The 26,172-nt window shown below is 38.2% G+C and overlaps 1 protein-coding gene across 6 annotated transcripts in view; it reads left to right on the forward strand.

Annotated features, from left to right (window-relative positions):
* The window catches only part of ROBO2 (roundabout guidance receptor 2), a 429,807-nt gene that overhangs the window by 43,691 nt on the left and 359,944 nt on the right, over positions 1-26,172 (forward strand). For all 6 annotated transcript variants that reach the window (XM_063393923.1, XM_063393924.1, XM_063393926.1 and 3 more), the window contains exon 2: positions 1,081-1,407. In XM_063393923.1, the coding sequence (XP_063249993.1) occupies positions 1,081-1,407 (327 nt within the window). The remainder of the gene's footprint in view (positions 1-1,080; positions 1,408-26,172) is intronic.

The raw sequence follows: 26,172 nt of genomic DNA on the forward strand, positions 1-26,172 counted from the left end.
TTTCCTCATAACTTTTGCAGTAAATGAGCCATTAAAAATATTTTTAAGTATGTAGAGCCTAGAATATAATTAAGACATTGATGTTAAATTGCTTTTGTACGACTCAGCAAAACCGCTGATCACAAAATTGAGACAAATGTTTCACTAACCTGCAGAAGTTGGTTTGCCTTGTGTTTAACAAGTGCACACCAATTTTAGCAGCATGGTAGCTCCACTCAAAGGATTTTCAGGATCCCTGCTAGAAAAGATTATTTTTGAGGCACAAACTGCCATGACTGTTGCAAAAATATTTTGCCAAGCTCACGTAGTCTAATTAGATTTGCAAAAGTGGAGAGTGTCTGTATGATTAATGCAGAAGGAAGTGTTCAAAGTAAGGCCCTGAGCACCCTGTTCTAGTGGAAGGTGTCCCTGCTCATGGTGGGGGGTTGGAATGAGATGAGCTTTGAAGTCCCTTCCAACCCAGGCCATTCTGTAATTCTCTGCCTATATTGTATTTATATGTGTGCGTATATATAAATACAATCCTGAAAATTTCTAAAGTGAGCTGACATTTGAGCCTTGCCTTTTGGCTTTCTTTTTTCTCTTCATATGGGGACTGTTTGTGGAAAAGAGATATAAACTGTACATGTTAAACTGCAAGGAATTGTTAACTAAGGGGGTGGTAAGATGCTGTGGTTTTAGATGTCCTCCTATTGAATCTGGCAGATGAAAGGGTGACAAAGCAGTAGATATGAGGGGAATCTGGAGGCACACAGGGTTCTAGAAGGGAAAAAAAAAAGATTGTCGTGCATGTATGTGCAGGGGATCCTCCTCTGAGCACAGTCTGCATCTGGTATGGGTTTGATAGCACTATAGAGGGTTATGTCATTAGTCCATCTCAGGTTTTTACATAGAGGAGTGTCTGATACAGTCTCTGATATCAGACAAAGCAATTTCAGATGTTGTATATGTTTTCTTTTTTTTTTAAGTTTTGCATCTGTGCAAAAGGTTTTGTGCATTGAAGGAGTAACTTGCGAGAGCTCTTTGTGACGCCTAAAGCCCAAATCAATTGTTCTCTCCCCCCTCTGTTCTTTCCTTCAGGATCCCGTCTCCGCCAGGAGGACTTTCCACCGCGGATTGTCGAGCACCCTTCAGACGTGATCGTGTCCAAAGGCGAGCCGACCACCCTGAACTGCAAAGCAGAGGGGAGGCCCACGCCCACCATCGAGTGGTACAAGGATGGCGAGCGCGTGGAGACGGACAAGGACGACCCGCGCTCGCACCGCATGCTGCTGCCCAGCGGATCTTTGTTCTTCCTGCGCATCGTGCACGGGCGCAGGAGCAAACCCGACGAGGGCAGCTACGTGTGCGTGGCAAGGAACTACCTCGGGGAGGCCGTGAGCCGCAACGCGTCTCTGGAGGTGGCATGTGAGTAGTTTTATTTGTTTGGTATTCTGTAAAACCTCACAGTGGCTTTGACGCTGTCACCCGGCGCTTGCACGCAGCCAGCACCCTGGGAGTTAACAAATGGGGATTGCAGTAACAAAGTGCAGCATTTTGTTATTAGCTCTTGCTCCTGGTCAAGGCGTTTTCACATGTGTTTGGTCAGCAGCAGTGACGGTACAGAATAAGTGATTTATACTGAAATGAGGTTCTAGCCAGAGTATAATCATGATTGGCACAAACATGGACAAAGGATAATCTTCCTCTGAAGAATAATCTAATTTTTAAATCATGTCTAGAGTTGGTTATACTGGAACTAATGTGGAAAAATACCTATCATTTAATCTAAGGTGCACTGTCTGTTTCTCTTTATCTCATCATCTGTTACCTCAACAGAAGCAGACAGCATCTTGGTGACTCATGTTCTGTACTGCTGGAAGCCTCAATATATGTACTCCTTGATCATAAATTTGACCCAGGCCTCATTCATTATGTGAATGGCAAGTGAAATTGTTGGCCATTTCTCATATCATCCAGAGCAGTCTTGGTCTTTATCGATTCTCTTTGTCTTAACAGAGAAGTCAAAAGGGCTGTTTCAGAGCCCACCTGGCATGAATAGTCTGCTTTCAGTAGAGTTAGCAGATACATTTATGATATTCACACCAAACAAGCTCATCAGACATAAAATATAAACAGTTGTACAGTTTTGGGTTTTTTTGCTGCTTAGTTATGTGGGTTGAATCAATACTGATCTTTTTATTCAGAATGTGCCTCTTTGCATAGAATTGTATTTTAGTAGATTTATGAGTGCTCTCTTCTTGCTGGGCTTGAGTTTTTCTGCCACAGCTCTTCATCTGATAATAATTTCCCTAAAATGTGTTTGAAGTGGGGTTTAGAACAAATTTGTATTGCCATAAAGAATGGATTTAAGTCCACAGTAGATGGTACGTTTAAAAGGGGGAAGAACAGAAGAGAAATCTTTGTTCCTAATGCAGTCTTCAGACTTTCTTAGCTAATATGGTATGATCTTGAGGCTTCTGTTTTCTCAGAAATTGCAGAAAATGTCATTTTTGAAATGTTTAAATGGCAGAATAGGCCAAGTAGGAGAGACATATTCACTACATTTTACCTGTTGTAACCTGGATTCAAAACTGTGTCAAACAAAAAATGAAAACAGTTTTGGCACAATATCAAAGCAGAAGTAAATGTACCAGTAAATGCATCACAGAAAGTTTTAAAGTTTTTGTTGGTATTTGGAAGTTGAGGAGAAACCAGTTTAAGAAAGGCTGAAGTCTGGGTATTACTAGATAAATTTAGTGGATTTCTTTTGTCTTTGTACACGTGTTTTAACTGTTGAGAAATCCTGAGAGACATAAACACCTGAAACCTTTATTCTAATCCTGTTGAGATTCAGTGTCTCCTGTTGAAATTCACAGGATTGTGCCAGTTGTACCTTGAGTCATAAAATTGAAGTGGCTGATTATTTTGAAATTCAAATGTGCTCTATATCTTGTCAATTCTCACTGATCCCTACTTCATTGACTACTGCGCGACTCCTGTTACACCATCTCTGTTCTCTGGAGTTTGTTTAACCACTGTAGCTGGTGGTAGGTCAGGCATGAGTTTTATGGGAGATAATAGAAAAATTTTAAAATAATAAAGCTGTTCTCCCTTGTCAGGTATTTTAGGGCAGGAGCCATGTGAACGTGAAACTGAGATCTGAAACCATGGCCAAAGTTTTTGCGATAACATTGTGCTTTTACTGTTTTGATAGTTTTGAAATTTAACTGCCTGAATCCCCCAATTAAAGGGTTTAGCAGTCTGAAGCAGGCTCTCCTATTTCACTTCAACAGCGCTTTATCTTTCCTTGAGCAGTATCATGGCTGCAGTTAGAGAAAGGTCTTCATCAAAGAAAAAAATGTAATACATACGTTGGTTGTTTACTCAATTTTAGAGATTCTGCTGTGATTTTTAAAGGCACATGGCAGTGCTTGGTGTGTATCAAAGGCATCCTTTTGAAGATTATAGCAAACAGTTTTTACTTGAGTTTGAGATAATTTTTGGTCATAAACCAGGTTTCCAAGTGACTTTCAGGAAACAGTTGGAGTCTCTTACTTGTTTTTCTACTGTCAGCATTTCTGGGCTGAAGAAGATGGGCAGGTCTGCAGCAGCCCGTGTGCACGCTCTGGAAATGAGCTGCTGGTGACAGGCTGCTGTCAGCAGTGAGTGCCCATTCACCTGTTTCACCTGTCCTGGGCTCCTGCTGGAAAACTCTTTCATTGCCTGGATGCTGCAGCCCTGTCCGGGGGGCGCACGCGATCCCGTCTGACTCGTGCTCTCTGTCGTGGTGTTGAAAACCCTTCTCTCCACACCAGCCAAGCTGTTGTCATCACCAGAAACAGGATGGTTGTCCTGTGCTGACAACAGGGTTCTGGGTTGTTATCTGAATGGAGATGGCCTCAAATAGTGCCATGAGGGACAAAGTGCTGGTTTTCACAGGTTTAAAATGCTTGAGTGTGCTGTTTTAGGGTAAGAAACTGTAATTGTTTTACTTTGCTTATTAAATTGACAGTCGCTAATAGTGTGTTCTTGCAACTTTTGAGTGATTTATGAAGAAATATTCACTAGATTTATCTATATATTAGATGTGTTCATGCTTATGCATTTATGTGGTTGACAGTGTTAATTATGATTAATTTTCTTTTATTTCCTTTTTTTTTTATCCCCTCCATGGGGACCTGCCACAAAAGCAGTGGGATTGAAAGTCTTCTGATGTATCCATATTTATGTGTAAAGACAGAAGTTAAATTCAGCTGGGACACAAACCATTTTCAGCAGTCATCTTGCCCCTTGTTTGCTGTTTTTTTTTCTTTTTTTGGAGTGAATTTTTTCAAGTTACTGATTCTTCAATAAGAGCTTCCTCAGAAGAAAAAAATCAAACCTAATGCTACCAGTCAAACAAGTCTTCCAAATTGTACATGGCAAATTCTCATGTAGTGTTTTTGTTTTATGGTGAAATCATTAAAAGCAGATGTTCCAGCCTTAAAACCTCTGTGAAGAATTGTGTTCAAAAGAGTAAGATCTACCTATTGATTATGTCCATTAGAATTTTTTAATTGAAACTGAACAAGGGTTGGTGTTATTAGATGTTTGTTGATGTTCAGATTTTCTTGGGAGAATTTAGAAGGGGAAGTAGGCTTGAGATAGTTTGATCTTTCTTACCAAACTGCTGTCGTATTCAAACGCCAGAAGTCTTAAAATAAAAGCACATTTTTTTAGCCATGCACCAGTTGAGGCGATCGAAACTCCGTGGTGGAGTTTTCCAGCGGGAATATCAGGAAACACATTTGCAGTAGTGAGCGTAGCTAGGATTTCAGCTGGGAGCTCCAGGCGCCACATGTGAGCAGGGGAAGGCGAGCGAGGGTCCCCGCGCCGCCTCTGATCCAGCCGGAGTCAGCGGCAGCCCCCGGGGAGAGCAGCTGCAGCTCCAGGTGTTAAATATGTGACAGCAGCTTGATCTATCGACCACTGTTACAGGGGGCTTTGGCCTAAATGAAAATTCATGAAAAATTGATGAAGTCCCCAGATTATTTTTTTTCCCTTTTCCTTTTGCAGTGTTGTGCCAATGCAGCAAGGAGAGATTAAATGAGGTGTTGAACGCTTTAGTGGCGAGGAGCTTGTGGTTCAGAGGTCAGGGGGGAAGGGAAATAAGACCTATTTTCTACCTTAATTTCCTTTAAAAGAAAACATAACGCTTTTCAAATTAGTTGGGATTTGCTGCCATTTTAATATCATAATAATAATAAAGCTCAGGAATATTCACAAATAGGCTTCTTTTCTGTATGGGTTGGCAAAGACTGGGAGCATGTGGGTGGGTGCAGAAAACAGTGGAAGCCTCTGAGTCATAATTCAATGGGAGAACCAGAAATAGATTGAATTTTGTAATGGCAGTATAAATTTGGGCTTCCATCTTTCTGAGTCTCTGCTCGAGCTGAAGTCATTTGGAGAAAGAAGAGATCTTGCATTATTTATATGCCACAGATTGCTTGGATAGCAGGCTTTGGAACACTCTCTAAACATAATGATCCTGTTTGTGTTAGATTCAACACTGAATTATGTTTTTATCTGTAGCAAGAGTAGCAAGTAGTACACCGAGTTTAGTGTGAAGTCATAGGTGTTCTGCAAAGCAAGTGTAAGCCAGATCTTAAACTTGTGAGCCAGTAATTGTACAAATAAACCAGATATATTGAAATGTTCAGTGAATAAAGGCTGAGAGATGTAAAATACATGCTATGCAATCACCTTTGCATCATAATGCTGATGGCCATTTGCTGGAGCATGTGCAAAAGGCTGCAATATGTTCATAATAATGGAGTTAATGATTTCCTATGAGATATTCAGAGTGAAGGAAGAGCACAGTGTATGTGGCTGTAAAATGGGTGGATGATTTTTTCCATCTAGGTTCTGTTTAATGTATGATACTAACACATTATTAATTTTGTTACTGGTAATTTTAAAGTCTGATTTGTTTTGAAGTTACTTTGACATGTGGAGAGCATGTCTTGTTACTTATATATCTCTCACCCTCATCCTTCTAAACAGTGTGTGAAAGGCTTTCTGTTTGAGTTGGCACTCTTCTGCTCTCATCACGACAGAATAATTATTGGAGAAATTGGAATGCTGGAGACTGCAGTCTGGTCTGTGAGCAGTATCAGGACACTGAAAACCATCATGCTTTTTCTCATCATGCTTTTTCTGTAAGAAGAAATTTAACAAATCATGGCCATTATTACAGCATGCTTAAGGAAAATTAAATTCCCCTTGCAGAAGAGAACAAATAAAATTGTATCTGATTAGATAATCTGGGAAAAAGGCAGATTTCATAAAATGGTGTGAATACCTTAAATCTTCTCTGTACCTTTGAAGCTTGCAATAAGCAACTTCTGTTGACTTTTCTGTGGATTAGGATGAAGCCAGTGGGAACACCATTGTTTGAAAACATTACATAAAATGGTATTTCTGTTTGAGGCAGTAATTCTTAGTAACTATTAGAAATTAGGGGTTGCTAAATTTAAATGAGTAAAGACACATCAGATCAATCAAGACCTGTCTTGATATCTCATTGCCAAGTTTCCTTTTGAGCAAAAAAACAATACTTCTGATTATTTACTTTATTAATCTAGCTTTTAGTTGAGTGTTTTTATTTCTTCTGAATTCACCTGAGACAAGAAACCTACAAGTTTGAGAGGGTGTGATTTTTGTAGCAGTAGCCAGAACAAACTAGAATTTTTATGAGAGAGGTGCTCTTTATCCGCATAACCTAAATTCTATTGCTAACACATTTCTCACAGTCTGTTTGAGTTTGTGCTTCAGCATTGATGCCTGCCGTGTGAGCAGAAGCAGTACTTCCCACCATCATCCATGAGGATTTAGACAAGACATCAGATTGTTACATCTGCATTTATTATGCTTTGAACTCCACCTGGATGTGCAGATTTAAATGTTTCCATGGCTAAAAGCACTAAGGACTCCTTACATTTTAAGTAAATCCAAAGATATTTAAAATTCTATCACTCATAATATCAAGCTGTACAATGCCTGGAGGTTTCTCCAGGCCTTGTTTTTGTTCTCTTTTTTCTTGCTCTTTTCATACTGAGGTCTTCCTATAATCAATTTTCTTTTTTTTCGGTAGGCATTCACAGCACAATGAATGCTAAAGAAAGATAGATACAAATGTTCATACAAAACAAGCAGGCTGAGGTGCCAGAAGAGTGTTTGTTGTGAGCACTCAGACTCAGTTGGTTATGTGTACCTAGTGAAAAATTTGCTTAACAGCTGGAAGGTGTTTCCACCATGTGAATTAATACTTGAGAACAGGTTAATAAGTCTCTGCAATGTGCTCTCATGCACTGTGTGTTCACACAGTCTGGTATCATCCCCGCAGTAGAAATAGTTCTCACAGCCAGAAATGATTAGAGAAGCTTTTAGTGGGATATCTTATTTATCCCTTGAATTCCTCTACCCAGGAGTTACCTTTTTTTCCCTACCTAAAAGAGAACTTTGTGCTACCTTTTTTTAATGTATTTGCAGTTGATCTGATTCTGCTTCTATTAATTTCTTGGCCATTCCTTCCTTGATTTTTATCAGCTTCTTTCTTCCCCTTAACTTTGATTTGATTTTATTTTTTAAAATCAAATGTGCTGTTTACATCACTCTGAATGCTCTACCTGATAAAATGTTGACAGCTAAGGAACAACTGATGATTTCACAGAAACCTTGAAAGAAATCAGCTCCTGATTGATCTGTTAGTGGGCACATCATCATGCACTGATTTTGTTGGTTGGCATTTCTCTGATTTTTAGTTCATATGGGAAATGAAGGAGAGTAAGATAACATTGAATTTTTACAACTCTGTTCTCTTTGCTCAGGAGCCAATAAGCACTATCTTAATTTTAATTGAAATATTAGCTATTGGCATATGCTTCATTCAAGTTGTCTTATTCTGCTATATCAGGCTTAAACAAGTACTCATTTGAAGCAATGCTCAGACTATTCCTTTGCAAATTTTTCATGATCTCAATTCTAACAAGGTTCATTACTGTGATAATTAACAGTAATTATCAGGATGAGATTGGTGGATGTTTTACATATACACGTCTTTGTCTCTCTCTATCCCTCTCTGTATATATGGATATAGATTTGTATTCTGGTAACAGCTCTATTTTTTGAAGACTCCAAACCCTTAACCTTCTTCCTTTCCCGCCCCCCCAATTTTGATTCAGACATGAACTTCCCTTGCTCTTGCTCTTAGAGGACTAAAATTTAATCATGGCTTTGGTGCTACTTCAGAAGTTCTCACAGATTTTATACTTCACCTAAGTTTCTAATATGTGGAATTTATGTGGGAAATGAAGTGGTGGTTTTGTTTCACTCTTCTTGCATGAATTTTTCAAGTGGCAGTGATGTGAATGTGTACTGATACTTGGGAAATGGATTCATTTTGATAGAGGAGGGAGGTGTGTACACTGTCACTTTCTTCTGTTTGCCACTGTACTGTAAGGAACTGGGAGTCCTGGATCTCTGAGTTCCTGTATTCCACACAGCTGTACTTTGTAATATCATTCAGAAACATTTCAAGCTGCACTCTGAAAAGCAGTTTGATTTCCTTCCCCTTCATGCCCAAGCTCACTCCTTTCCATTTCTGTTGAAAGCCTGTCTTGAAATGTATTATGTATTTTAATGGTGAGAAAAATAATTTTCATGTTTCCAGTGTAAACATAAATGTACTTGGTTTATAGTAGTTCTTGTGATTTTGGAGCACCTCTCCTACAAGGAAAGGCTGAAAAAATTAGGATTGCTCAGCCTGGGGAAGAGAGGGCTCTAGGGAGATCTTATAGCAGCCTTTCAATGCTTAAAAGGGACTTACAAGCAAGATGGAGAAAAATTTTTTAGCAGTGCCTGTTGCATTTGGACAAGGGGTAATGGTTTTATACTGCAGGAGGGTCGATCAAGAGTAGATATAAGGAAGTTTTTTGCTGTGAAGGTGGTGAAACCCTGTAACAGGCTGCTTGGAGAGGTGATGGATGCCCCATCCCTGGAAACATTCAAAGTCAGGTTGGATGGAGCTCTGAGCCACCTGGTCTAGCTGAAGATGTCCCTGCTCATTGCAGGAGGGTTAGACTAGATGACATTTAAAAGACTGATTTCTACCCAAACGATTCTGTGATCTGATTTTTCTGTAGTTGTTTTCTCTCCATTGTATTTACAGACCACTGTGGTGTCACTTCTCATCTCCATTATTGCTAAGTTAAACAAGGAAAGCTCATGAGTTTTCCTGGAAAATATTTGCTTGATCCTAGTAGTCATTCATCACCTGGTCTAGTCTGCATATGTTTTCTGAGATATGTGTGGGTAGATTGCATGTAATATTTCAAGACTTGCATGCTGTGCATGATGAACTAATGTTACTAACAATCTTCACTGTTCCTGATCTATCAGTCATGTTTAACTTTTTGTAAGCATTTTGTAGCTCATAGTCGTTCTGTGCTAATCGGACACAGATCTTTCTCTTCCTCTGTAATTTGTAACAGATGAACTCTACTTGGCCATAAACTTGCTTGTGATGGGTTTGAAAAAATATGGCCTGGCATTTGCTATTATTCCACTTCAATTAGTGTCTCCTGTACTAATTTTCAGTGTCATCCCATTCTTCCCATCTAATGATCCTCCTGTCGGGTCCTGCTGGGTTCATTGCCTGATCTTGTATGCCAAAAGAGATGTTGGCCTTGGTGTTCACAATTGGCAGTTCCTTAAACCACCTGCCTCTTGCTGGAGGACTTTTCTTCTACTAATCAGATCCAAACCTGCCTGTTGCTCACTTTGTATGCAAAATCATTTGATGAAATAAATGAGAAGGAAACAAGTTTCTGTCAGCCTATGAAGAGATCACCAACCCAGCAAGGCTGAGCCATATAAACATTGCTTGTGGGAAGGAAGTAGTTTCTTTCTGTTATAATCTCAAAACAAAGCATACATGAGAACCTGAGGAAAAATACCCTCAGTTTAAGGGGATAAATTGAACAACAGTCTTGCAAAAGAAATTACACTGGCTAAGCCTGGAATTATTTTTCAGGTCATAATGTATACAAAATTTCCCCATCTGCTGACTGTTATAATCCTATAAAGCTGACAGATAATGGGGCAATCAAAACAGGTTTGTGTTTTAGCAGTGATGAATGCCAAATGGAACTTTGGGTGTGTTTAGAATGTGAGAACTCCTGTGTTTTCTCCGGAGCAGCACTGTTGAGGTAGTTATAGATCAGGTCTTTATTTCACAAGGGAAGCAGTGGCACTGGGTCTCACCAGTTGTTCCATCTAGTGCAATGGTCCATCCTGGATAGTAAAAACTACTGATTTAGAGAGCAAACAAGGTATTTAAGCTCATGTGTCTGAAGTTTAAGCACTTTAAATGGCTGGTTCACCTCATGGATTCTGGACAAGTTGTTTTTCTTGGCTGAAATCCAAAAAAGGCACTGTGAGTGGAAAACTTGGAGTAGTTGAAAGCATCTGGGTGAAACAGTCACCTTAGCCACTGAGATGTGTGTTATCTTTACTGAAAGAATTGTCTTTATGTAAAATATGCTTTCGTAGAGCCAAGTGTCCTTTGTTTTTGTGCACTTTGCTTTTTTCTTGAAGTACTGAGTATTTAGAATGTTTTAACATTAAGTTGATAACAAAGCCCATAGGAAGGCACAGTTGGGTGTAAATTTGTGGTTGTTGATGCAAACTGGAAAGTTAAAACTTTTCAATGTTTGTCGGAATGGGTTGTTCTCGTAGCAAAGCATCTTGTTTACTAATGAGTAAGTAAATGACAAAAAAAATTAACTTGGATTTATTTTCAGAAAGTATTTGCTTTTGTATTCCACTTATGTTGTTTGTCTTCTCTTTTTTAATATATTTCTTTTATGTTTCAAACTTATAATCAGCAACTAGAAGTCTCATTTTGCTCAAGTAGTCTATCTAATTCTTGTTCATTCATGTTGTTGGAGGAGGAGTTAAGTAGCCTGCAGTCTGGACACTCAGCTGGGAAAAGTGGTTGAAGGCACTCTGGATGCTCAAGATTTGTACCTTAGAGCCCCTAGTTCCCTCTCTTAGAATATAAACAATTCTTATTGTACTGCAGAAGGAACTTAGTTACCCGTTCCAGACCTGTAAATTCCTCTCCTGCCTGGAAGTCAGTGGTGGCAATACTGAACATCAGTCATGTTTTCTTTGAGATTCAGAGCTACCTGTTCAAAGCCATGTATCATGTTGATTGCAGAACCACAGGCAGAAGCCAAATATTTTGGTTGGTAGTATGATATCTTAAAAAATATGAGGGATAGTCTTCATTTTATTTGCCTTCCTCTGCCTACTGTAAAAAGACAGGTGACTTTCTTCATGATTTTATTAATATTGTATTCCCATTTGAGCAGCATCTGATCCTGAATGTATCAGTTACTGCAAATTTTGGACTTCTTAATAGATTTTCATGTGTTATATAAACTTTGATTGTATTAGTCTTATTGAAAATTGTGGAAATAAGACTCCCTTGCTCAAACCCTCCCACTTGGGAGCACTTAATATAAATAAACTTTTCAGAAAACGAGCCATGGGGAAAGAAGTTGCAGCAATCCTAACAAAAAGGTTTCCTTTGTCTTTAAGAAATTGATATCTTACAAAAATCCTTCAAAAAGCAAACCAACCATCTGAAAAAAACCCCTAATCAAAACCCTAATCACTACCATTCCACTTCTCTCCCTCCAAGAAAAGAAAGTAAGTCATAAAAACTGGAGCTGCAAATTATTGTAGAATTACTTCTTTCCCTGCCAGTGTCATTAGTGTAAGTGATGTCTACACTGAAGCCTATGCTTTTACATTTTTTGAAGAGACTGGGGCAGAGTCCTGTTATTGTGTTTCTTTTTTTATCTGGATTTTCTTCTCAAATAGCTTGGTCAGATTGTAAGGACTTGTTTACTCTTTCTAGAATAAAAGCTTGTCTTTGAGTATTCTTCATATAATTCACCTGCTAATTTTCCTATTCATCAAAATATTTTGACTGGCTATCATAAATACACTGTGTGCATATGTACAGATCTTAGTTTATATGTCACTTTTCTCATTATCCACCTGCATTCTGAACAAATGAGAACTTGGTTGGATCAAATTTATGCTTTTAATTCCAGTGCTGCACATGTGCTTAAAGATAGCTAATAATACTAATTTCCATCTCTTTTGGAAATAATTTCACTTTTGCAGAGTGGTTTATTATGAGGTGTATGTAGAAAGCACAAGGTCAGAGCTGTAAGAAAGGAACAGTTTTGTATCAGTATGTGATCAACTTCATGCCAGTGATAAGCAGAACAGCTGAACAAACAGGATCTAGTGTGCAATATAGTTATGAACAGCATAATTAGTTACTGAAGTTATGGGAATAAAACCTCTCAATTTATAGTGGATATTGTCAGTATTGTTAAGAACCTTTGTAGTATACAGCTATTTCACTATTGTATGTTTTACAGATATAATTAGATATATAAATATATACGTGTATATATAAGCACAAAATATGTATGTATATGAAACATATATTCTAAATATAAAGCTTTTAAAAATTAGGATTTATCATTGATGCCCATTAAAATTCTTGTGTAATGTACAGAGTAGTTGTCATCTGTGCTGTCTGTGCTTCAAAGGAGCTGCTTTGTCAGGCACATGGTGTGCACAATAGGAGTGGGATGAAATGTATTGCCCTCCACTGTCACCGTGTACTGGAGCCAGTTTGCACCATTGTGTGCTCTTTTTGCTCCTTTCCCTTAGTTACAGCACAAATATTAAACTGGCATATTTATTGTCTGATTTTAAGGGGTTCTTTCTTTTGCCTGTGCCTGCTGCTTGATACCTACCAGCTATTTTTGAAAAAACTTTTTTCCTTTGTTCTTTTTACAGCCAAATAGACTAAAACCAGCTCAAGGCACAGTGAAAGGATTTATGCTTGTTTCCATGTGTAGCATCAACTGCAGGGAATATGTGTATGCTTGTGCCAGCTGTTTTTCCCCATCTATCCCAAACTCCTCTGCTGAGGTGACCTCTGAAGTGCCTGCTAGAGTGAGTGATGGAGTTATTGAGATTCAGCGACAACCCTGACCCTGACCCCCTCGTGGCCTTGGTTTCACTCATCCATCTTCCAAGCCCCACAGGCTGTGATGTGCTGTGTGGAGACAGGATTAAACAAGTGTGAATAAACAAGTTCAGAGCTTTCTGTCATGGCTGCCAACACAGAACATCAGGAGAATGAGACATTAATAACCCAGTGCTGGACAGGCGTGTTGTTTTGCCATAGGAACACCTGGGGAAAGTACCACTTCCCAGGCAATCAGGTTTTTGCATGCCAAGAAAAGTTTGCTGAAGACTTCTGTGAAGGGTGTGAGATTTGTCCTGCCATTCTTCTTAGTCACGAAGCTGGCAGGAGTCAGACCAGAGGTAGAACACATCATCCAGAAAGGTGCTGAAAAACCTTCCATGGAAGCAGCATCCTTTGCTTGTATTGTGTTATTTGGGCTATGATTCATCAGAAGTGATTGGAAGGTTGGGGTTTTTTGTGGTTTTAACCTAATCTGTTCACAAGAAAAGAGTCTGAAATGTTTTGCTGGAATTATTTTCTTTAGGATAATCTTAAGAGATCAGTTTTTTATTTTGTTGTAAACAAAGTTTTTATTCTGTAGTACAGTTCAAGGTTGCATCTGTGCCTGTGGGTAAGTGGCTGAGATAAGATATGCTTGTTGTGACAGTGGTTTAGGTAGTGCCTGTCTTCCCTTTGTCAAGACACTCATTTCACCCTGTGGCACCTTCTGATCAGTTGACTAGTCAGTGATTAAATACATTTATTTAGTTCAATGGGTCAGAGATGTTGGGGTGGTTAGAAAATTACTGATGGATTATCAGTTTCATCACCTCTGACATCCAGCCTTACCATAGTTCATCATCTGAGAATTCATAACACATTTGCCTGAGCAGTAACATGCTCGGCTACCTGTGTGATCATGAATCCAGGAACTGGCAATGTCGTGCTCAGGATTGATAGGACAGATGTCACAGGAGTTAGAAGGGCATCATCTCTTTTGGTGAAAAACACGTATTACAAAAACTGCTGAAGAGTGTTCTAGGGCCAGTGGCAAACATAGTAAATTCCAAAGCTGTAATGCACTGATATTGTCTGTTCTTGGAGCATTTCAAGAAAGAAAAGTGCTTTTCAGAAGGAAAGCTTTAGTGTTACTGGACACTTACAGGACAGAAAATATTCAGTAATTTTTGAAGTCTAAAACTGCCAAATTCATAGCAAAGCAGGTATCTTTTTAGAGACCTATTCATTTCATCCCTATTACACAGTACATCTCGTTCTCGTTGTCTGACAGCCTATCTAAGACTAGTGGGATTTTTATGGAGTCCAGTCCTGAGGCAAGCCCAGCTGGAGGTGGCACGCTGCTGTACTTCCAGGTTACAAAACATTTATTTATGGATCAGTGAGTTGTTGGTGTTCTCGTGGTAATGTTTTTATTTTCAAAAATTTGTGTGTACCTACAAGGAAAAACCTTGGTGCCAGAAGGTGAGTTACGAAATCCAGTCCTTCCTGCTTGATTTAAAGCAGGTAAACATGTCCACATGATTTCAATCTTATGGTAAAAACTTTAATAAAGGAAGTGGAAACATTGCTCATAAATAATAGAAATAGCATCAGCTTCTTAGCCCAAACAACAAATACACATCATGTACTATAAAAGAAATTTGAAGGCAATAATGGACAGGATTTGCTTCAAAAACAAGTCCAATAAACCCTGGATCCTAATGTTTAGGAAAATTATGAAAATTATCAGGGGAAAAAATAGTAAAGAAAAGAAAAAGTATCCAATATGCTTTGTTTTTTTGTTGGGGTTTTTTGGTTTTTTTTTTCCCTTCCCATGACACTTGTAATAGGATTCTTATATTGAGAGTGAAGCAAGTTTATCTAATACTTTTGGGTTGTTGACATCAAAGATGAGAATGATGCTGGTTGCAGTACTGCAGTGAAATCTAACACAGCAAAGACATTTCAAGTTTATTTGTTGTCATTATTCTTCAAAGTACAAAGTGGTCCAGACAACAGAGCCAGAATAGGGGTTGACCGTGTGTAGATTTGAGCAGATATGACTTTTAATCTATAATCTGTTGGACATCGTGAAATGTGATGAGAGAGTTTGGAGGGAAGTGTTGCTTTCATCAGTTGAAGTCTAATAAAGCTTCTGTGTTGGCATTATACCAGCTTGTAACAAATGTCTTGATGGAAATAAATTGTTAAAGTTTCTCACTTGTGGTGGGTTTAATGTTTAAGGTTCAGGGAGTTGTAATCCTCAATTCTTACAGTTCTTAATCTAGTAAATTTTATTTCTGGAATGCTTAAGAGCCTGTTTCTTTTCCTTTTTTACTTTTTAGGTTTTTCAGGTACCTAATTCCTATCATTCTTTTGCATCATAAACAAGTTTAAGATCCATTTAATACAGCAGTTCCATAGAGACATCTTTTAATTCCACATAGTATACAAGTATGACATTTGAAACCTTTAATGTCATGTTCAGCCAAGGGGAAAAGATGCTTTGAGAGGAAGTAAATTGATTGATTTTTATATTTTTTTCCTGAGGATTAAACTACAGTTTTATTACTAGTACTGAAATAAAAATCAGGCCCAAACCTTACATTCAGTGCTTGCATCAGTTAACCAATGAATGGATCTTGTTTCAAGATCTAAAATTTTTTCATGAGTTTAAAAGTATAGTCACTATGAAAATAAATTCGAGTTAAAACTTTGTATAAACAAACTCTAGAAACTTCTTTTTTGCCGTATACATTGTTTAAAATACTTCCTAGTACACATTTTCATTTTCTCCTTTTAAGCTAATATTCCTTCCGGGTTTTGATTAGAATGGAAGAGAAAGTGATGTGGTTTCAGTTCTTCCCTCTGCTACAGACTTTAGGTGTTACCACCCTCATTTTACAAACTGTTGGGCAATACCTCTTTATCCCAGAAGAGTTGGTGAGCTGAGTGTGCTGCTGGTGTGAGATGCCCCAGTCATGCTGGTACAGGAGGTGCCTGTGGGACGCTGTGCTCCTGTTGATACAAGAGCTGTGTTTGCCCACTGGATCTAATCAGTGTTCATCCACAGGCACAGCTTTATACACAAGTTGTTCTCCCAGCCCTGGGAGACCTCACGTGCAATGGCTGCTAATTTTCTTACTGCAGAAGTACCTCGGCTTCTGCTGCTTGCCTGATTTTTCTTTTGATAAGTGTTTTGAATAAACTGAGGGGGAAAATGATAAGAAGGCATTAATCTAGAGGGGATTATCCCAAAGTGTGGAAGAATATATGCAGTACTTGAAATGACTTCTAACCTGAGTTTGACATTTGACTTGCTTTAGAGTTGATAATATCCTTTTGAGATCTCTGACTTATAATCAGACTCATTAATTCTTATGACTTCTCTTGTTTCTTTTTATTGACACATAAGATGTGTTATTTTAGAAAATGAATTCCAGTTCTTTGTCACAATTCCCTGTTACAAAAACGAAGTAAGGTTAAACTACACATATGCTCAGAATATGACAATAGTTCTGCTCTTTCACTGGGGGAAGCATGCAGGAATTATCAAGTTAGACCCTAGAATTTGCATCAATTGTTGTGATGTCAAAGCTGCCATATTAATATTCTTAGTTTTCCATTTCAGTGGTTAAGGATAATACAGATCAATCTAATGAGGTTTTAGGTACACTAAGTACCTTTTATAGCAGTATGGTCTTGAGTTAAAAATAAGCTTTTTAAAACATATAGTCATAACTGATGAAACTTCTAGTTTTAAATAAAAAGGGAATTTAAACAGGAGGGAAATGAGGGATGTAAGTTTTGTCTGATTTTCTTAAAACTGAACATGCTCATTGTATCAAGAAATAGTTTTTAAATCTTTATGAATTTGTAGAGTTTGTTTTGAGCAAGTTTTTAGGTGGGCTTAAGAATGAAAGCTGTTTTCCAAAAGAGAATGATCTGTAACAGTTATTTATTGGGGTGGATGATGCTCACTGCTCTAATATCGAGCTGCATTAGTGTATTTTCCTAATTAAATACTAAGAAGAAAATTCAAAAACCTTCCTAAAAGCAGATGCAGTGCTTACGTGGTAAGATACAGAGCTGAAAAAATAAAGACAACTCAAATTTATGCCAAGAGTGGGAAAACTTTATGGTCTAACTCACATTTTTGTTCAATATACTGTGTTTTATTAACACTGCAAGCCTTAAAGCAGATTCAAAAGAAATTCTTGTGATCTCTTATCCTGACAGCACCATGGTCTGGTGAAATAATGTCACAAACCATGTCTGACAGGTTTAGATTTGAACACAGGTGGCTGTATTTCCTTTTCCCCAGCTCTGCTCCCTGTTACAGGCTCGGAGGCTGGGCTGAGCCAGCATTGCCTGCACTCTGTATAGGCAACACAGACAATGTGGGCTCTGTGGTGGTGGCCAGCCAGGAGCCACAGGGAACTGTGCACTCAGAAATGGTGGGACTTTGAGTGTAATCAAATCTGAAGAGGAACCAGGAATGGAGAATCAAGCCATGTCTCCTTAAATGTAAACAATGAGCAGTTTGATGAAAAAAATGGCCTATTCTATCTCTTTTATCTAGTTTTTAAGGTATTTAACCACTCTGTTTCTTTAAGAATCCCTGTGGAGATGCTTCTGAACAGAAGAGCAGTTTTACGACAAGAAATTGTCATTTTTAGATACATAAATGCAATACATGAACATTTATTATATGAAGTACATTTTCCTATTTTCTTTAGAGATTTAAGAGTGTTCTAGGGTGGAAGAGAATTACTTTGCTACTATAGATTTTTATTAGTGGGTAAGATTTTCTTTTTTGAACTGTTTAACATTTTTAAAGGCTTATTCCTAAACTTCATGACAGAAAAGGAAAGGTGTGTGAGGATAAACCTGAAGTTATTTTGGCTCCTCATGGTACATGTGTTTGAAAACTAATGCAGTGTGATTTCTACCAACTGACACTTTGTTCCATAGCATCTTAGCCATGAGCTAGTTCAAGATTCCTGGGCTATCTTGAACAAATTTTCTTTTGGGTGAAAGGTCAGTTAAAGGTTAGGGGTGTGTGGAAGCAGGAAGGAGGGTGATTTGTCCTTTTGATTTTCTATTTCTGGCTCTTAGTGGCTTTTGGTTGCTGTGCATGTTTGAGAGGCACTCATGATTCCTGTCGTGTCAGATCACATTGCTCATGGAAGTATCAAGTTCTCATTTTCTGGGGTGAGAATGTTTGGGTGTCAAATCTTAGGCTGCAAGCCCCCATTTGAATAGTCTAAGTTAGCAGAACAAACAACAGGGCAGATTCACTTCATATGTTACAATCTTATGTATATCTATTCTTAATTTTGGGTATGGCAGGGGCAGCTTTGTAATAGACCTGTTCCTTTCTATAATAATTTACTTAGCAAGGTTTCTTTCTCTTTGTGCAAAATTTTCCGTTTGCAAGGAAGAAATGAAATCTAAAGTGATGATTTTGTATCTTTCTAGCAAGTGGACTACTTAATTGCTTTTTTCTGTAGCATCTGAGTATGATCTGAAGCACCTAATTAGACGTGGTATCTCTGTACATGCACTTTTCACCTGTTTTGCACCTTTCACCTACATCTCAAAGCATGAACAGCAGTGAATGACCTGTTATTTGTGTCTGTGCTCACAGTTTCACCCAAGCAGCCAGCAGAAGCTGATAAATTATCCTAAGATCTCGCCAGAGAATCCAATGTTAACAACCATGCAGAATTCTGCAAACTCCCATTTAATAATGAACAAAACACAAAGGAATGTATGGCTATTTCTGAGCCTTCATCTTCTGAAGGTTCCCTTTTCCACTGAAACTCCTTTTTAAGTCTTTAGATGAGAAAGTGCCTTCAGCTTCCCCTGCCCTAATATAGTTTCAGTCTTGAATTTTAAAGTGAGATTTTTCTCCAAATCTCAAATTTTGCCTGTTACGAATAAAATTTATAGAAGGTAATCCCTTAAAATAAAAATGCAGTTAAGCTGTACCTGTATTTTTGGGGTGTGTATGTGGCTGTGTTTTTAACATAAACGCATTTGTGTCTGTATAGCAGTGTTATCAAAATGCTGAACTATATTCATCTAAGTCAACTGCTCAGTTTATTTCCTCTCCTTCACCATAATGTATGCTGTTTGGAATTATAGTTCAGCGAAGAAAATACAGAGTACTTGTATAACAGTGAAATAAACACTTAACTTTTTTAGGAAACTTTTGGGTTTTTCTCCCCTACCTCAAAGATACTGATGGATCAAGCCACATTTGTTAGGATCACTGAGTATCACTTGATCCTCGTCCTCTGTGTGATCCATGGCATGGATTTCAACAGCTCTAAACAAAATAAAAAGGAAGACATACGATCCTTTGAAAACTCACCCAGTGGCAAATTACTCTAATGAAGCCTCATCCAGGCCATAAAACTGTCAGTGTGACCCCTGTGTGTCACGAGGAGACTTGGTCACATTCAGCCAAGTGGTTCAACCTCAGCACGACAAACAAAGTGGTCCTTTAAAAAATTGGCTGTAGTCTCTGGAGAAGGGAAATTCTGGAGACCACCGTGAAGCTTAAGTAAGGCTTCCTATTGTGTATTCGGCTTCCAGCCATTGTACACATTTGACCCCCAAATGACAAAATAAATGAAAGCTGCTCTTCAAAGTAATGCAATCAGTTCAAAAATATTGTGCTAATAAAGTTATAAATTCCAATTGAAAGATTTATGGCAATCCATTTAGTTGTTACTAGGTTATTTGTGGCAGACAGATGCAGAGTAACCTGATTAGAGTCAGCATTGTGATGACTTGTAGCTGCAGAGGGGAATAAAGCTTTAAACCATTGTCATGGCCCATTCTCTGACTTGCATCTGGAAGCTGATTTGAAAGAAAATATATGACCCTTAAATGTAGTTTTGCAGCTGCCTCGGATAAGTTGGCCCAAAGAAAGTGTCAAAATGACTGGCAGGTCTTTCTTTACCTAAGTTTTAATTTGTAACTCAATTTTGCAGATGGATTTAGAAGAAATTCAATTGAAACACTCTTTTCAATATTTTTTTCCATTCATTCTATATTTAATATCTCATGTTGGGAAGAATAGTCTTAATTCAGTTAATAACAGAAATGCTATTAAGAAGTTTATTCTTTTGGATTTGATGAGCAAGCTTTATGCAAATATGCTTCCTATCTGAACATACCCTTGAAAATTGTAAAAAGCAGGGCCTTTGTTCATATATAGCTGTGAAGTTTTAGTTGAGGGAGAACTTAGATTTACTGGAGTCAAATAATAGTTTCATAGATGCTACAAAGTGAAGGAGGCGAGTTGCTAGTCTGGTACACATTTCTAAATTTAATATCTAAAAATTGGGCATTGTTTCTTACTTTCTTATAGTTACACCCTTCAAATTATTCTACAAGGGAGAATTAGTTTAGTTTTTTATTCAACTTGTTTGACCTATTTATCATAAACAGGATTAATTGGTGACAAGGATAGAGTTTTGTATAATCAGGAATAAAATGTATCGTATTTTTGATTAATACCATAATAATGTGTATTGCAAATCAGTTTTTGCTCCTAACTTCAGTGCAATTGAAGAACTTGGCACAATAAGGCAACATGATGATCCAAGTTCAGGCTTATTGGTGAATGGTAGTCTTGGCCATTCTGATTAAAACAGAACTTTTTCTGTAATATGTCAATTTATGTTATATTTGAAGTTATAATTAAAATAGATATAGTCGTTACTGCTGTCAAAGGGAAGTATATTGACAGAACTGGTTTTGTATTGAGAGTTAAATGATTCTTATGGCTCCAACCTTACAGAAAATGTACACTTTCTCCTTACAGAATGGTACAGTTGCTGGCATTCATTAAGCAAACTTTTTTCTCACTTTGAAAAGTCAGAGGTAGCACAGTTTCTATGCATGTGTCATGATTTAGGAGTAGTACTCTCCAATTCAGTACCCCAAAAGAGATTCTCCCAAACAAGATGCTGCTCACGTGCTTCCCCCACCCCTTCCTGCTCTGGGGATGGAGTTGAGAACTGGAGACACAAAGGCAAAAATGAAGGGGTAGGAGAAGAACAACTTACTGGAAATAGCAATGAGATAAGAAAGCAAACAGTAACAGCAAAAAATAGTGCTAACAAAAGCGTGCAAAGAGAGGGTGATTTACATGCAAAACACTCACCAAGCCTAGTGGTGAAAAACAATGGCAGAAAAACTTTCTTCTGGGAGGTGAGAGAGTCCCTCTGCCCAGCCCCCTGGCATTGGGTAAGTTAGTATTAAATAACGTTTCAGGAGTGGCCATGCCCACTCAGCCCAGGGAACAGCAGCCCAGAATTCCTGGACCCAAGCAATCCAGTGGGCTCAGCCTCCTGGCAGCTGGGGCTACAAGTGGGCACCACTGCACCTGAGCGCTGTAGAAGAAATGAGCTCTGTCCTGCCCAGAACTGGGACACCATATTTTTCTCCAGCTTGAACACACAAATTCCCTAGTCCCTGGTTTCCTATTAGGGTTTGTTAGATCTTACTCTAACATTTACAAGCCAACAGTAGACTCCAAACACAGGATAACCATTTGCTATTTGAATGGAAAAGAGAAACTCTTTTTTGCTAGTTCTCATGTTAAATATTTATTTTCCAGCTCTATTCTACCTCTACTTTGCCTCCTAATCTCTTAAGTAGCATTTGTAAAGACTTATGTTTGGTTCACCAATTATACAATCTGGAAAATAAATCCGAAATGAAGAGAAATTTGTTGTAAACTGGATTTTGAGACAGTTTTGATTTGCAGTTGCAGTATGTCACAATCAAAGCAATTCCTTATCAGTCTGTCATGTGGCTGGGGCCGTACTGAATTGAAGAGGGTTGTTCTGGGAAGTCTCAAGTGTTTGTCTCAGGTACCATTGCTGTGCTCTTTCAGTCGAGTCAGAAATGCTGCAATGGCATATTTTGTTTGTTCACATCACTGTCTGTCAATGCTTCAGGAACCTTTTCAGTCCCCTTTTTCCTGCTGCTCTCCCATATCAGAGCATGACTTGCTTACTAAGAGTCTCATAAGATAATCATTTAATAGCAACTCTGAGCCAGAAGACAAAAGGAAAGAGAGTTCAAGAGCTCATTGCTAATTTCTCTCTCAGCATAATCCAATCAGAACCGCTCTCCAGCCAGGACTTATAACCCTTAATAAGTCACTCTATTCGATTAAGAGGAATTGATTTTCTTCTCCTGTGTATCATAGTGATTATGATGAATATGGTATCTGCTGCTCACTTCCCTATCTTCCCTTCTAGTCTCCATTTGTTTGCAGGGTCGGCAGGTAAACGAGCCAGGGAGGTGACACGGTGTCATTAACTGGAGCTGGTGTCAGCACTGTGACAGCTGTGGAATTGAGGTGTCCCATAGATCAGAGGAGAGAAGCTGGTTGTGAGGGTCTCACACAGCAATTCTATGCTTTTGACAACTCTACTGACAGCCACAAAAGCAGGAAATGATGGGACAATCATTTGCAATTGTGACTAGAAGAGCAACTTGCAATTGGTGGTGCTGCGGTGGTAGCGGATTTGCCAGAATTTAGAGGTTAACTAACACTAAAGCAGATGGGAGAGGGGGGGGAAAAACAGTTCTCATATTTCAAAAGTAAAGAAATACTGAGTTTTCTTCAGTCAGAGGATACTGGTGGAAACGTATTTTGATGATGCTACCTATTTGTTGGGTTTCCACAATTTATCGTCAGTAGAAAACTTAATTGAATTAATTAAATTTTTGGGGAGGGAGAATACGAGAGGGGAATTAGCCAAGTTTCAATGCTGCTCAAGATAGTTTTGGAAATGGTTACATAAAGACACACAAATGTTTGCTTATATATGTTTAATTTATCATGAGTGCAGTCAAACAGCAAAACAAGACTTTATAACTGTCTGGGAATTTTTTTCCCACCATGGGAGTAGCAGCTTATGGCTGGACAGCTTCCCTTCTGGATGTCTTCAAGCTGTAGACAACATAGCAGGTGCAGGTTGAGCTTTGGAAAGAAATGATCCAATCACACGACTCAATTCTTTGAAATTTATATTTCTCTCTCAAAACTGCAGTAAAAGTTAAACCATAGCACACTTTTAATGATTATTACTATTTTCCAGAACTATTACCTACCCTGTATGTGGCTGTCTACTTAAGAAGCTTTATTTTCAAAACTATTTAATTACGTTCTTGCTGAGCAAGGGAAATTGAATTGCCATTTTGGTGTTGAATGATATAATTTGAATAAATTAAGTCAACGTTTTCAAAATCATATAGTTTGTCATCCTGCATAACCCAAACCACAACGTCTTTAGCAGGATCAATAATGTGTGGCTGGAAAAATACATGTTTTTTTTAAGGGCCTGAATTTGTTATATGTTGTTTTGCATAAATATTGAAATGCCTCTGTGAAGATTTCAAGCGAGGGAAATCACATCTCCTTTAGGATGTTTTAATATTGAGATGACCCAAAAGTAAAACTTCATGAATTTTAGTTGTTCTGTTAGGCTTCATATCACATTTCTTTTTAAATAATACAAACCGAATATTCTGCAGAGGAAAAGGTTTTGCTGCCCACACCACATTCTGAGGTATTTCTGAGAAGTCAGATGTGTTAAATATTGCAGCTGTTTCATGCAGTTGACATTTACTTTCCCTGCCTAGCCGTGTGAAATGCCTGTAAAATGGGATTCACATGGCCAGGTGCTGTCTCATAAGTACAGCTCTCAAGCACTGATTAGATGGCAGTCTGATGGTCTTGGAGTGCCTGAAATCCACAGTCTTTGGATCCACAGGCAGTTTTGAGGGAAGTAAGATAGTGATCAAGTTTTTTTCAGGTTTCAGAATACTTTGGTAGGTGTGCTTCATGTACACCAAAAGAATACCCCAAAACCCCCAAAACTCAACCCATTAACTTAACTTGCAATTTGAATTTCCTAGTCCCAGCTTCTAGCTATGAAATACTGCAATCCTAGAATGGGAATGAGGTGCCAAGGAAGAAGCCTTGGAAAAATGTAACCTGCATAAATATTTACCACCTTAGATGTTTAAGCATCTTGAATTTTTTGAATATCAAAATATAAATTGGGATTTTCAAACTTCACAAAAAGGACATCTCAGTAATTTGAAAACTATGGGGCTTTTAGTGCACTTTTAAAGAGTGGACAGTAATATTGGGCAAATGTCACAGGAACAGCCTAATCATTGGCAGTTGCTCACTGGGTAAACATCTTCACTGCTATTTTCTGATATCCCAATATCATTTCAGTAATTTTTATCTGCTTTGTTAAATCAGGAGGTTGTGTTCCCTGGGTTATTTCTCTTTTCCCTTATGATATTCTATTCTATTCTATTCTGTTACTGTGGGGTTTTTTGTTTGTTTTGAAATATGATCTTGCCATAAATCTTGAACTGTGCCCAGTTTACAAAGCAATGTTTATTTGTATAGATTGCTTGCCACTTCATTATCCAGCAATGTGTGTTGTCTGAAAATTGGATTAGTAATGACCTTGTACTTTCTTCTCGATTACTGGCAGGTATTGAATTGTTTTGAGGGTGTGAACCAATACCATCATGACTCCTCTAGGAACTTGCTTTTTCATTGCCGATTCCCCAGTGATATCTCTTTTTCTGGATTTATCAATTACCAGTTTCAAATCCACTTAGTACGTGCCAAGTTTAATTTGTGGGATGCTAATTTCCTAATGCAAATATCATGCGGTCAGATGCTTCACTGAGTATATAAGCTCTTCTCTGTGAATGTGTTGATCATAATACAGTGAGATGTGATATAGTCATCAGCATCCTTCTGAGCAGTTTAGAGCTTTTATTGGATTATTTGACGCTTTGATTTCTCTTTTGTAAAAGCAGTCTGGTCTGTGTGGTGCAGCTTTGGTTTAAAAGGTGTTCCCTGTTGGTGTTGCTTTTCAGTGTGCTGCTTATGCTGTGAGAGACACTGAAGTGTACCAGTGCTGTTTACTTCATGAAACTGCCTTAAATGCATGTAAAACCTCGTTATTGTGGACTAGAAAGTGGAATAATTTGCTGTGACAGCATTACACAATTTATATAGATGGAAATTCTTCAGCAGCTTCCTTCTTATGGCTTTATCTGTTGGTCTGTATTTATGTTGTTATTTTAGCAGCAATGGATGCTGACAAAAAAGGCTTGATAATTAAACTACTATCTTGACCCTAAAATGACCTATTTGAATAAAATGTTCTTGTACACATTTCTTTCTCTTTAAAGCTATAAAATGTTCTCATTTAGGTCCTCTGGACATTGTTTTGGCTTGTGCAATTTGGAGATGTTGGAATGCACTTAGGGCCCTGGGATAGCCAAGGTTAGAGTAACAGAGAGGGCTCTTGTTCTGTCCTTGGCTGAATATCTCTCTGAACAGCACTCAGAGGATAGGGAATGTCCCAAGGCCAAAATGTTTTCCATCTAGGAAATCTGCATGACCTCAGTTGTCACCTACTTTTTATAAGTTATAATCTTTGTGCATTTAGTATATTTCTCTGCTTCTCATCCTCGTTGAAACTTTGAGGTTTCTGATACAAAGAAAGTTGACATATGATTTAGTTGTTAGAATTTCTGTAATAAATAACAGCACCTGATAACACAGAGATGATTGTATTACCAATACTCTGCTTAAATAATTTTTTTTTTCATGAAAACGCTAATGTAAACATAAGATTCATCTGAGAGTGAAAATTCCAATGTATTTTGATAAAATTTGCCTTCAGTTGCTCTCCCAATACTTAATGCTAGTTTTGTATTGTAGAGTCTTAACAGGTTCACTGACAATTTTTCCCCAGCTAGAATGTGTATCCAAAGTTAACATTCCTCCCTCTCCTCTTGGCATTTCCACTGGGAGGACAATAGTGTAAACATCATAGGAGAAATAGCTAGGAGGCCCTGATTTAGCTCTGAGAGAGAGAATGCTGTAATCCCCAGAGCCCCAGGGTATGCTAAAGAGTAGTGAATGCCTCCATTTTTATACCTCTGCAAAGCTTCTTTTGTAGAAAGTTGCATTTATGTCAGGAAACAATTTCCAACATATGAATGCTAAAAAT

This window comes from Prinia subflava, chromosome 3, assembly GCF_021018805.1.
Source record: "Prinia subflava isolate CZ2003 ecotype Zambia chromosome 3, Cam_Psub_1.2, whole genome shotgun sequence".
NCBI lineage: Eukaryota > Metazoa > Chordata > Aves > Passeriformes > Cisticolidae > Prinia > Prinia subflava.